The following is a 12,620-nucleotide window of genomic DNA, read 5'->3' on the forward strand; positions in this document are numbered from 1 at the left end:
GCGTCAATGTTTCTCATTTCTACTGCTTTTATGGTCCATGTTTCAGCAGCATTGAGAAAAATGGAGTGGACCAAACTCCTGACAAGCCTTATCTTGGTGTTGTTAATCACACCCGGTCTTTCCAGATTTCGTCTAGCTTAGACACAGCACTTTTGGCAAAGGCGGTACGACGTCTGATCTCTCCTTCGCAAGTTACTTCACTGAAACTCATTTATTATCTCCTGACCTTCGAGTGAGTTTTCGAGATCACCAATAGAATTTGATTATTGCAAACATTTTTTTTGCAATTTCTAACTGTATTCAAAACAGCTATTCTCAGATATTTGGTTGAAAGTATATAAAAGAACATTGAACATTTATACTTTTACGTCACGGCTTGCCGTTTCTTTACCTTGATTTTTATGAAGAATCTATCTAATATTATTTTATATTTATTCACGTTTGCACTACCAATAATATTAAGAAAAAAGTTCACTAATTATTTTTTAACATCTCATCCAAGATGAAGAAGAATATGGAAGTCTGGGCATTTACGGGGCTGACGACCGTCCTAGGCTGGTTTAAGTGATAATTTTACACACGTAATATTCACCAATCCTACCCATTATTGACAACCCCACTACTCAAATTCTTGGAAGTTCCTATATATATATATATATATATATATATACAGTATCTACTCAATGAATTAGGGCCACCCATTATTTTTTTGAATACTCTGAAATCTTTTGGATTATTATATTTATTTTACATAAATACTTTAAGTTTTCTGTTGACATCTAATATCATGTATATTACCTTCAATAATATGTAAAATATACCTGGATTATTTAAGCCTTTACAAAATTTAAAACCCTTTTTCTGAGAAAGGTCCCTAATTAGCACAGGTAGACAGATAGTTGAAAGTTCAAAAATTAGTCCTATCTTATTTATTAGTGAAGTTTCTTGAGTTCTGGTTATTGTTTTGTTCAGAGAGGTTATATAGTTATCGTGTCTTGTGAAAAAAACTTAATTTTTAATTTTAGTTCATAAAGTATAATTTTTTTTGTAAACACAAGTGTTTTTTTTGAAAAAGACAAAATGGGAAAAAGTAAAGACATTTCTGAGGAAAAAAAGTCTAGTGTTATACTTCATTTTTATTCAGATCTCTTAAAGTATCTTCTAATATAACCAAATGTACAACTTTTAATTGTTCATCTGCATTTTTATTCGATTCTAAAACTGGGTTCCGGCTTAGACAATCTACTTCTAAATTTTTCTTTCCTGGAGTATATTTTATTTCATCTTTCGTAGAAGTTTTTTCTACTTTATTTTTATTTTCATTTTTCAAGCACTGTTTCTGTGTTATTTGTATGTCTTCATTTTTATTCTGATCTTTTAAAATATCTTCTAATTTAACCAAATTTACAACTTTTAATTATAGTGCTACTGAAATTAGGAATACTATCTAATAGAGAAATTTCAAAAAAAGAAAACGTTTCTCATCAAACAGTGGACAGAATTTCAAAATCAATAAAAAATCAGTCACCCGCCTCCAGCAATCGGCGAAAGAACTGTCGTAGGATTAGAAAATCAACACCGAGGACTGATCGAAAAATCGTTCAAAGTGCGTTAAAAAACCGTAGTGCATCAGTTAAAACATTAAAAATAAAATTGGAAGAAGAGGGTATAAATATATCGGTATCAACACTGAGGCGACGTCTTTACGAAGTAAATCTGAAATGCAGGCGCCCTATAAAAGTACCAAAATTGACACCACGAATGAAAGCGGATAGATTAAAATGGGCCAGGCTACATCGAAATTACTCGGTAGATGATTGGAAAAAGGTATTTATTTAAATTGAATTTTCAACATATCATTTTAGTAAATAAACTTATATATTTGAATTAAACTTAAATTTTCATTATTTTTCAGGTCATCTTTAGTGATGAGTGCCGGTTAGAAGCCGTGACAGAGAGCCGTCGATTCGTCAGGAGAGCACCAATGGAACGTTACAATGAGGCCTGTGTGGTAAAAGTTATCAAACACCCCCCTGCAACAATGATATGGTCATGTATTATTAACAATTTACCTGGGCCGTTGTTTTTCGTGGAAGGAACAATGAACCAAAATTCCTATAAGCAGGTCCTCGAACGAATTTTATTGCCCTTCTACCATACACTCGACCCAACAGAAGGTCCATACACCTTCATGCAGGATGGGGCACCTTGCCACCGGGCTAAATCAATAATAAAAATTTTGTCTAACAAAAATCTGCCTTTGCTCCCCTGGCCTGGAAATTCTCCGGACCTTAATCCTATAGAAAACGTATGGAGCATGTTAAAAAATAAGGTTTACTCATTTCCAAATCCGACAGTAGACTGTCAAAAAAAAAATATTCAAAAAAATTGGTCAGAAGACGAAGAAATAAAAAACATAATAAAACAGTGCATTTTAAGTATGCCAAAAAGAATTGAGGCAGTTATTTCTGCCAAAGGTGGAAATACTAAATACTAACTATATTTATATGAAAATATATGCATAATTTAAGCGTAATAAAGTGTTCATGTGTAAATAAAATTCAATGTTGTTTTATTTAAGGTTTTCTCTGAGTTATTCCTGTTTGAATTGAGAAATTGCGTGAAATTCTGCGTGGCCCTAATTCATTGAGTAGATACTGTATATATATATATATATATATATATATATATATATATATATATATATATATATATGAACCAATTTGTGGTTGTCAATAATGGGTAGAATTGGTGAATGTTACACGTGTGTAAAGTGATCACTTAAACCAGCCTATGACGGTCGTCAACCCCGTAAAAGCCCAGACTTCCATATTCTTCTTCATCTTTGATGAGATGTTAAAAAATAATATGAAACTAACTCCTGTAATTGGAGATAATCCAGATTTTGTGAACAAGTATTTGGACACACTCAAAATGTTGTAAAAAAAAGTTCACTAATTTTTAGGTTTTTGTTTAAGAATATATTTTTGAAATAAACATAAAAAAATCTAAATTTCGTTTTATTTTAGATAATAAAATTAATAAAATTGGATAACTTATATAGCGCCATTTTCGTAAAAAAAATACCTCAAGGGCGCTTCAGATATCTTTATAATAGGTGTCTCAACTCAAACAGTCTTACAACTCTTCCAGGGCACTAAGGTGATCTATAGACATAAATCAACTGGTAAATTATAAGCTTAAATAGAATACGAAAATGATATTTTCTGGCGTTTCTTAAGTATGTAAATTTAATCCCGGACTCGGACCTCACATGAAAATGAAAGGGTTTCTGCTTAATAAAAAGCATCTCACCATAGATGTCTCTAGTGAAGTCGAGCACTTTGTTCCGAGTTCGATCGATATATCTAGCAGTTTCAAGAATTTGAATAATGTGGTCGTAAATCATGGGTTGAATTGGTGAATGCTACACCATTGTTAAGTGATCACTTCAACCAGCCTATAACGGTCGTAAGCTGTGTAAATGCCCAGACTTCCGTATTCTTATTCATCTATGTTGAGATATAAAAAATAACTTCTAAGTAATCCAGATTTGTGAACCAGTATTCGGACACACATAAAATGTTGTAGATTAATTTATACTTTATTCACCTGGTTTATTCACCAGTATGTTCAGATAAGGCGCCACGCATTGTGTAAGTAATCTCATGTATTATATAATAAAATAACAACTATGTATTTTTTTTACACGTTTTGTCGTAACCTATATAATCAAACTGATGTGAGGCTAGACAAAAGTAGGTGTGGCATTCCATCCTCTCTGCCTACCCCTGTAGAAAAACGGCGTGATTGTAGTAATAGCAGTAGTTATGTCATGACATAAAACCAAAAAACAATGTAAAAATCAAAGGTATTGAATAAACTTAACTAAACTGGGAAAAGTCCATTAGATAAATCAATAATAAAAAAATAAATTATTCGATGACGTTTATCAACTTGTTAAAACCAAATGATAACCTGTTAAAACCAAAAATTATAATATGAAAGGGAATTCCATATGTTTTTTCTTTTCTATTTAGCACGCAAATGATTATTAACATTACCTGCAGAATTAATAAAAACACTGCTAATTTCGAATTATTTCAGGATATTTGCACGGAATCACTTTATTCCATGTAAAATAATGCAAGCGAATTGGAAAAAAGCACAGTTACAAATTAAGCCAGTAATAAGTTATTCACTCGTAAAAATTGTGTCTATTCACCCCCATCGGACTGAAAATCCATTAGGTAGGTACCATATCTTCTGCATTTGCGCTGTGCACACTAAGATTGTATTTTTATTATGACAATACCAAGGATTTTTTCTATGCATTTAGCTGTCAGCCATTCGAGTTCGTGTCGTCTTGAGTTTTAAAAACATTGATGTATTACTATATATGTGTACAAGTCAACAGATATCCTCGTCATAATAATTGGTGAGTGACGTTGTTGTGTGGCAGATATCACAGTGAGTTAGGCATGGTCTATATCAGTGGTTTTTTTTAAGCTGTGCTCTGCGAAATAATGAAAACCAAAATATAATGTTGGCTCATTTACGATTTGAATTGCAAATATAATGGCTAGATGGCACCATCCGTGCAAAGTGAAGTTGTGCGCGCTTACCCTAAAACAGCTCAAGATGTCTTGATTCTATATCATTATACTTAGAATAATTGAAAATATCATGGGAGTTATATGTAGGAATTTGTATAGACGGTGCTCCACCAATAGTAGGTTCATTGAAAGGATTTGTGACCCTTGGCTTAGCAATTTGGATGAAGAAATGAGGGTAGCTATAGATATTAAATATCAGGCGTAATATCGCTGAAATTTGTAAAACCGACAAGCTCAGGTGTCACATTGAATATTCATTTTGCAGGTGAAATTACCCGAAGCACTGATGGAGCGAGCTTCTGTTGACAGCCTTGAGGCTGAATCGGGAGATGTGTCTACCGGGGAAGGGGCATTCGATAGGGACAGCGTTATTAGTGATATGCCTAAAGATTCACATTCCGCTGAGAAGGAAGAGATTATGTATCCGGAAGTCCCTATTATCAAGACGGAACCAGGAAGTGATAATGATCCTCAACCAGGGACCAGTACCGAACTGCAGCACGGGGTAGTATCCAGCGGAATGATGCTCACAGAAATAGATATTCATGATTTCAATATGAAAAAAGAATACCTTGATTCCTCCAGACATACTCCGAATGACTCTAGTGCGTATTATTTATCTTTGTATATTTATTAGTTGCCTTCGATAATTGTCCTTCTCTGTGTACAAGAATTTGTAACATTTTTATTTTATATCTTTCAAAAATGAACGTATTCAAAAATTTGAATTACGAATCGAAATTTTTTTTATTCCTATTTTTTTCTCTTTTTCGTGTGTATATTAGGTTAAAACCGTTAAAAACAATAAAATGTATTAAAAAATAGCTCCTTCGACAAGACATACAAGGTGGCTTGGTTTTCTTTTTTTAAACAAAGTTCTAAATATTTATAAATTGTGATTTAAATAAATAAAAATAAAAAAATATATTAAAAAAATTCATCGCAGGCCAGGGTTGACACACTGATTCACACGCATGTTTCCATTGCTTCCGAGATATCTCGTATCTGGAAATACGAACACTCCGCCATTTACCGAGATATCTTTTCTCTGGCAAATATCAGGTTAAAAACTATAGAATTTATTGTCTTAACTCAAACGTTTCTTCATTTCGCAGGAATGGAGTCGACTGGAAATGTAGAGAAACCTCCCAAAAAGAAGGAAAAGAAATCTCCTAAAAGCGCAATGGGAGAAAAATTAACATGTCCGGAATGTACATATACATGTTCACCGAAAGGCAATTTAAATAGGCACATGTTAATTCATTCTGGTGAGAAACCGTTCTCGTGTTCAGAGTGTGAATTTAAATGTTCACAGGAGAGGTATTTGAAGAGACACATGTCTGTTCATACTGGAATTAAACCGTTAGCGTGTCCACAGTGCGCGTATACATGTTCACAAAAACATCATTTGAAAAGACACTTGACAACTCATTCTGGAGAGAAACCGTTCTCGTGTCCAGAGTGTAAATTCAAATGTGCACGAGAAGGTAATTTAAAAACGCACATGTATATCCATGCTGTCGAAAAACCTTTATCATGTTTAGAGTGTTCGTATATGACTTCGTTGAAGAAAAACTTGAAGCAACACATGTTGACTCATACCGGAGAGAAACCATTTTCTTGTTCCGAGTGCTCGTACATATGTTCGCAGAAACATCATTTAAAAATACATATGGTAATTCATTCTGGCGTAAAGCCATTCTCGTGTTCTGAATGTACGTATAAATGTTCAAGGAAGGGGACATTAAAATCCCACATGTTGACACACACCGGGGAGAAACCATTCGCATGTTCAGAATGCGAACTTACGTTTTCGCAGAAAGCATCTTTACAGTCGCATGTGTTGACTCACACTGGCGAGAAACGGTTTTCTTGTTCGGAGTGCAGTTATAAATGCTCGCAGAAAGTCAATTTAAAAAGGCATATGCTTATTCATACAGGAGAGAAACCTTTCTCGTGCCCCAATTGTACGTATAAATGTAGAAGGAAAGGGGCATTAAAAGTTCATAGGTGTAAATCCATTCGTTCATAGGGTGACCCTAGATAATTTTATTATACAATGTAACGCCCGAGGTGTTTTTCTTAGTAAAATCGTGGCTTATACTTTCTACTGTTGACACATTATATCTATATATTTTAATCACATTATATCTATTTATTTTTATCGTGATAAAAATGTATTCACATATTGCTGTCGATTAAATCGAAGTAAAATTTCCGGTGACGGACATTCATGGAAAATATTTTACGTGACGCAATAGTACAATAAATATAATCGAAAAGCTTTTGTACATTTTTTAACAAAATTTTAATTCAGTATTCCAAAGACTTTAAAAAAAAAACAATATAATATTACATGTTTTTATTACACTTATCTACTCGTATTACAATCTACTAAAGGTATTCTCCAAAAAAAGAAACTTCTGTATTTTGAGAGGGACTTAGTATGTTGTGGTTTAAACCATAACTTCTCAATCTAGCCCTAATCCGCACCCAATGGTTCAGAGGGAACTGCATCACATAAACGCTGTGTGTTATATTGATCGTTATCTCGTAAAAGAGAGGTGATTAGCCCTCCGCTTCAGGTACCAGTTCATGTTAATATTGCATAAATATTAGAGCGAAACAATCACTTAAATTTATTATTTATTTGTCCCCCCCCCCCCTGGGAAGCGAACCTGGGACCTCCAAAACGGTAGCCAAGCGGGCTGACCATTGCACTATGAAAGCGGTCAATAACTAACTTATATAATTTTTAAATTTCGACAAACGTAATCATCACCCACTCACACGTATATTTTCCAGTACAATTTTATGTATTTCCTTATAATGTACATCGCAAACATGTATAGTTTAAGCCTTATATATTACTAATGTATGTTAGTTTTTTTTTTATATTTAAAAATAATTGTTTAAGGTACTTAACTAAATGTAATATAAGACAAAAAATCTTCCGAAATTTATACAAAAAAAATTTACACAATTAGCATTAAATGCGAACGAAATAATACGAACAATCTACAAAATTTGTTTTCAATTCTTTTCTTTTCAATTCAAACGATTGGACCGATTTTGTGGCTTATTGCAAAAATAAAAGAGACTTAAATTAGTAGAAAATATCGTAGACAGTTAATTTTATATTTATTTATTTAATTTTTAATCGTTTTTAAACCATAAGTTTATTGTTATTTTCCACATATCTACGTTACGAAAAACTTTAAAATTTTGGTATGTTTATATATATTTTTTTTGGAATGGTGTATTCTTAATAAAGAAACTTGATACCAAAAGTAAAAACATGTTTTTTTATTGAGACTTGTGACTTAAAATGTGACCTCGGCTGAAGCCAGAATGAAGGGATTCTCGTGCCGTTTTGCAATTTAAAAAAATTGAAAGCATTATTTCAATTCTCAATATCAATAATATTTAAAGCATTTACTTTGTGGTTAGTCATTTTTACTTATTTATTTTTTTTCAAAAATGTTGCTAATATTAGTACATAACCACTCACCGAGATTTTTATGTCTACTGGTTTCGAGACGTACCTGTCTCTTCGTCAGGACAATCACTATCACAGCATGCAAACAATACCACCCTTCACCACCATAGCACCATTTACACACTCAAAACTACACAAAATGTCTAACACATGTGATTTTTGGTCGATCCGAAGACCAACATGCACTACAGTTTTCAACACAGACATGCGTTACGAGCCGAGGTTAAACATGCACTAGAATAAGACATATTAATGAGTCAACTTATATACTCGTAGGACGAAAGGAGTGGGCGGGGTTCGAATTGGATACTGACAAACCTCTAAGTAATGTAGCTGTCTCTATTCCCAACGACTGGAATATATATATATTTCTAAAGTAGTTTAGAATAATTTAATATAATTGTATGTAAAATATATAGGGTACGACGCTACCCGCACTAAGAGATGTTGTCACTGCATAAAACTCGGCCCGACTGGGCGGCTGAGAGGAAGCCCCGCCTATTTACGTTACGCTCGTCGCGGGCCGCATGTAGTGAAACGGACAGTGGTCGGAGGAGGCGATGAGATTCCCAAACACGGACTCCGCCCGGTATCTTTGTTTTTCTTTTTTTTGTTATTTCATTTCTCCGCCCGCTCTACCCTTCTCTTTTCTCCTGGACTGATTCGCCCCTGGACTTGACCTTCGCAACGACCACCGACTACGAACCAATACCTACCGGACATTAGAGTATTCTCGACCTCCGCCGCCGGATCAGAACTTCTGGTTTCCCGGAAGCAAAGAGCTCTTTGCAGCTGCAGCAGACACGACCAACCCCTATCTGCAGTCTAAAGTGTGCGGTGCCCGGCTTTGGTGCCACACAAAGTAGATGATTTCGTATATTTGTATTGTTTCTAGGGATGAATGCTGAGAAAAGAGTGAATGGTGTAGTGAGTTCATTTATATAAAATTAAGTCCTATAAGCGAAAGCTAAACTACACAATGGAGTACTGATTCCAACCCTTTTGTATTTAGTTTTAGAATTATAGCATACTTCCGCCTGGACTTACCATTAGGTGGATATCACAAATATGCATGTTTTTTTTTTTTTTTTGAATTACCTAACGTCCAAGTGACTCTGAAATCTAGCTACGGCTTATGCAACACCGTTTATCATGTCCCTACTCAGGCTTCAACTTTAAAAGTTTCATAGCCTATGCCTACTTGTGAGTGGATTTACTCTTTATGTTTAAAGTTACTATAATTTCATGTAATTCATGAGTGAAAATTCTAGGCAAAAACACTCGCTCAAATATGCATGTTGGTTTGTACTAAGTAGAGGGCAGAAATTGTTCCGTTAGGTACCTGAGAGGTAAGTACTTTTTGCTCTACCCACACATATATTTTTGACTATGACAACATCAAAATTCTCACCATTTCTCTTTGCATTGAACGTGTCATTCGTGTACTGATATCGATGTCTGCGAATTATCAAGCGATAATCAGCCGCTAAGGACAATTATCAGGTACCGGGACATCTACATTTTTTTGCTGCCGCAGTAAAATATCTAAATGAATAGCAGAAAATTAATATTAATGTGAATCGGCGGAGCACGGGCGGAATGTACTATAAGCACGAAGCTTTGTATATAAGTAAATATAAAACATCGACACCATAATCGGTTGTGTTTTCTGACAGGTGCTTTTATATAAAACATACGGAGATATATTGTATAGTCTAGTTAGTAAATCATCGTTTGTATTAATGTGGTCTCTAGAGTATTTATATTTGCAGGTGATGAGTGTCTAAAGCAAAGATGGAGCTCGCTCCAGTGAAGGTTGAACCGCGTGATGCGTCTGCTGGGGAAGTCGAGCGTGATGGCGTTATTAGTATTATTCCAGGAAATGTATCAAGTATAAAGGAAGATATTATGTATCCAGAAGTTCCCATTGTAAAGTTGGAACCAGAAAGTTATGACGATACTCTCCAGACTAGGGAAGGGACATCGTGTCTCAAAGTATTCGAGAGTAAACCAGAATCTGGGATAGAAAAATCTAATTCGACACGGTGTTACAAAGAATTATCATTATCTAAAATTATCGACCCTGAAGCTTCTGTTATTAAAGCTGAAGAAGGCAACGATGGTGAATGTAGCGGTACTCTGCACACTGGGAGGAAGTCAGCCAAACCGGAACCCAGTACTGAACTACAAGATGGTGAAATGCCTAGCAGAATGATGTACACGAAAATAGATATTCATCATCCTGACATTAAAGAAGAATCCTCTCAGAACACTCTAGATGACTCTAGTAAGTATTACTACTTTCTGCTACAGTTTGCAAGTGGCTCAGATTTCAAAAATATAAAATAGTAGTCGGGTAATACTTGTCCGCCTCCGTAGTGTAATGGTCAGCACGCTCAGCTACCGTTCTAGAGGTCCCGGGTTCGATTCCCAGGGGGTCAAATAAATATAAGTGATTTTTTCACTCTTCATATTTATTCCATATTACCCTGGACTGATACCTGAAGCGGAGGGCTTTCCTTCATGTGTTAACGACCAAGATAACACTGTGTTTGTATGATGCAGTGTCCTATGCACCATTGGGGTGCGGATAAGGGTTTGAATGAATGAATGATACTGAGTATGGTTTGGTCTCGCGGGGAAAGAAGTGAGCCCTTCGCGTTAAGAATTGTAGATTGAAGATGTTCTTCGATCTAGTATAATCAACCCTTCATCCAGCACAAGTTCGCTTTTTATCCCAAATATCCTACCTCTTAAGTCCCGAAATAATCGCAACAACGCGAGGCTATGATTTTGATATCTGGAAGCCTTATTTCAGTACTGCTTGTAATACCGTATTCGCTATAAGTTAGAAGAAACATTAAAATATTTAATGACTTCAAATAAATAATTTACTTTACACACAATTCCGCTCTGTCTCAACGAAAACGTGATTACCATAAATATCTTACAGCTTTATTTTTTCGTTTTAAATACAATTATTTTATAACTTTTCCCTGTCTTTTGACTCTTTGACAAGTTCTTACCGCGATTTTATTGTGTAATGTCACTATCGCCTTTTTTTACTTTGCAGGTAAAAGGAAAGCAGAAGAAAAATCTAATAATTTGAAAAATAACAATAACAAAAGCATCGCAATGGAAAAAAAATTCTCTTGCGCTGAATGTAAATATGCATGTTTAAAGAAAAACGATTTGAAAAGACATATGGTAACTCATACGGGTGAAAAACCGTACTTATGTTCCGAATGTAATTTCACTTGTTCGCGGAAAGATGTATTGAAAAACCACATATTGATTCATACTGGAGAGAAACGTTTCTCGTGTACCGAGTGTAATTATAGTTCTACGAAGAAGAGTGCTGTAAATAGGCACATGTTTACTCACACTGGTGAGAGACCGTTTTCCTGTACTGAGTGTAAATTTACATTTTCCCAAAAGCGTGATTTAAATAGGCACGTATTAACACATACTGGGGAGAAACCGTTCTCATGCTCCGAATGTAACTTTAGATGTTCGCGTAAAGAGGTCATAAAAAATCACGTGTTAACTCATTCCGGTGAGAAATTATTCTCCTGTTCAGAATGTGACTATAAATGTTCAGACAAAAGGTATTTAGAGGCACATTTGGTAACTCACTCCGGCGTAAAACCGTTCTCATGTATACAGTGCACAAATAAATTTACACAAAAATTATCGCTCAAGTTGCACATGTCAACTCATAGTGGGGAGAAACCGTTCTCATGTTCACACTGTGCATATAAATGTTCCCGGAAAGACTCGTTAAAACTGCACATGTTTATTCATACTGGTGAGAAACCGTTCGCATGTTCAGAGTGTGATTATAAATGTTCTCTTAAAAAGCATTTACAGTCACACGTGTTGATTCATAGAGTAAAATCATATTCCTGCTTAATTTGTGAATATAAATGTTCCATGAAAAGGTATTTGAATTCACACATGCTTACTCATACTGGTGAGAAGCCTTTCTCATGTTCTCAGTGTACATATAAGTGTTCTCGGAAGGAATCATTAAAACAACACGTGTTAACACATACCGAAGAGAAGCCGTTTTCATGTTCGCAATGTCCATATAAATGTTCTCGGAGGGACTCGTTAAGAACACACCAGTTCACTCACACTCACCCATCAACATGATCAGATATATTAAACTAGTCAGTAATCTTTTGCTGCATAAGAAAATGTGAACGCGGTTAACTTTATACTGACATCACCCGAAATATTGTACTGTAATTTAAAAATAGCTTTTCTAAGTTACGTATTATTCATACGTTTAATTAACAGAAACTCAATGATATTATATCCATTATTAAATAAGCTTTTTTCAATTAAAATGTTGCTTTATAATTTTTTTAATAAAATTTGTTTGGCCTCTATCTGCACCTAAATAGCACCGTATCTTAATTTAAAGATTGAAACCTGTCCCACCGCATTCCCAGACCTGATACAGAAGCATCTAGGCTTCCTGACAGACCTTCTCTATAATA

The 12,620-nt window shown here is 34.7% G+C and overlaps 2 protein-coding genes across 4 annotated transcripts; both read left to right on the top strand.

Moving 5' to 3' along the window:
- Window positions 1-4,343: 4,343 nt before the first annotated feature.
- On the top strand, window positions 4,344-6,898 carry LOC148306355 (uncharacterized). Its single transcript, XM_088265175.1, has 3 exons — window positions 4,344-4,438; window positions 4,882-5,221; window positions 5,732-6,898. Exons 2-3 carry the CDS (start codon window positions 4,903-4,905, stop codon window positions 6,646-6,648), a joined length of 1,236 nt encoding a protein of 411 aa, XP_088121301.1. The 5' UTR covers window positions 4,344-4,438; window positions 4,882-4,902; the 3' UTR covers window positions 6,649-6,898.
- A 2,630-nt stretch (window positions 6,899-9,528) lies between these two features.
- LOC148306356 (uncharacterized) lies at window positions 9,529-12,521 on the top strand. 3 transcript variants are annotated; one of them, XM_088265169.1, is made up of 3 exons: window positions 9,529-9,618; window positions 9,888-10,402; window positions 11,189-12,521. In XM_088265169.1, the coding sequence occupies exons 2-3, from the start codon at window positions 9,910-9,912 to the stop codon at window positions 12,268-12,270; spliced, it is 1,575 nt and encodes a 524-aa protein (XP_088121295.1). In that variant the 5' UTR covers window positions 9,529-9,618; window positions 9,888-9,909; the 3' UTR covers window positions 12,271-12,521. The 3 variants fall into 3 exon arrangements, with proteins under 3 accessions (XP_088121295.1, XP_088121297.1, XP_088121296.1); XM_088265171.1 differs by lacking the exon at window positions 9,529-9,618 and adding an exon at window positions 9,663-9,791; XM_088265170.1 differs by lacking the exon at window positions 9,529-9,618 and adding an exon at window positions 9,675-9,791 and having other exon boundaries at window positions 9,871-10,402.
- The last annotated feature ends 99 nt before the right edge of the window (window positions 12,522-12,620 follow it).

This window comes from Brachycentrus maculatus, unplaced genomic scaffold (assembly GCF_059751285.1).
Source record: "Brachycentrus maculatus isolate JH-2025_06_01 unplaced genomic scaffold, ASM5975128v1 h1tg000243l, whole genome shotgun sequence".
NCBI classification, from domain to species: domain Eukaryota; kingdom Metazoa; phylum Arthropoda; class Insecta; order Trichoptera; family Brachycentridae; genus Brachycentrus; species Brachycentrus maculatus.

Coding starts and splice junctions, on each gene's coding strand:
- LOC148306356 (XM_088265169.1), top strand. CDS start 9,910: ATGGAGCTCGCTCCAGTGAAGGTTGAACCGCGTGATGCGTCTGCTGGG. Junction 10,403..11,188: donor GAACACTCTAGATGACTCTA/GTAAGTATTACT, acceptor TTTACTTTGCAG/GTAAAAGGAAAGCAGAAGAA.
- LOC148306355 (XM_088265175.1), top strand. CDS start 4,903: ATGGAGCGAGCTTCTGTTGACAGCCTTGAGGCTGAATCGGGAGATGTG. Junction 5,222..5,731: donor ACATACTCCGAATGACTCTA/GTGCGTATTATT, acceptor TTCATTTCGCAG/GAATGGAGTCGACTGGAAAT.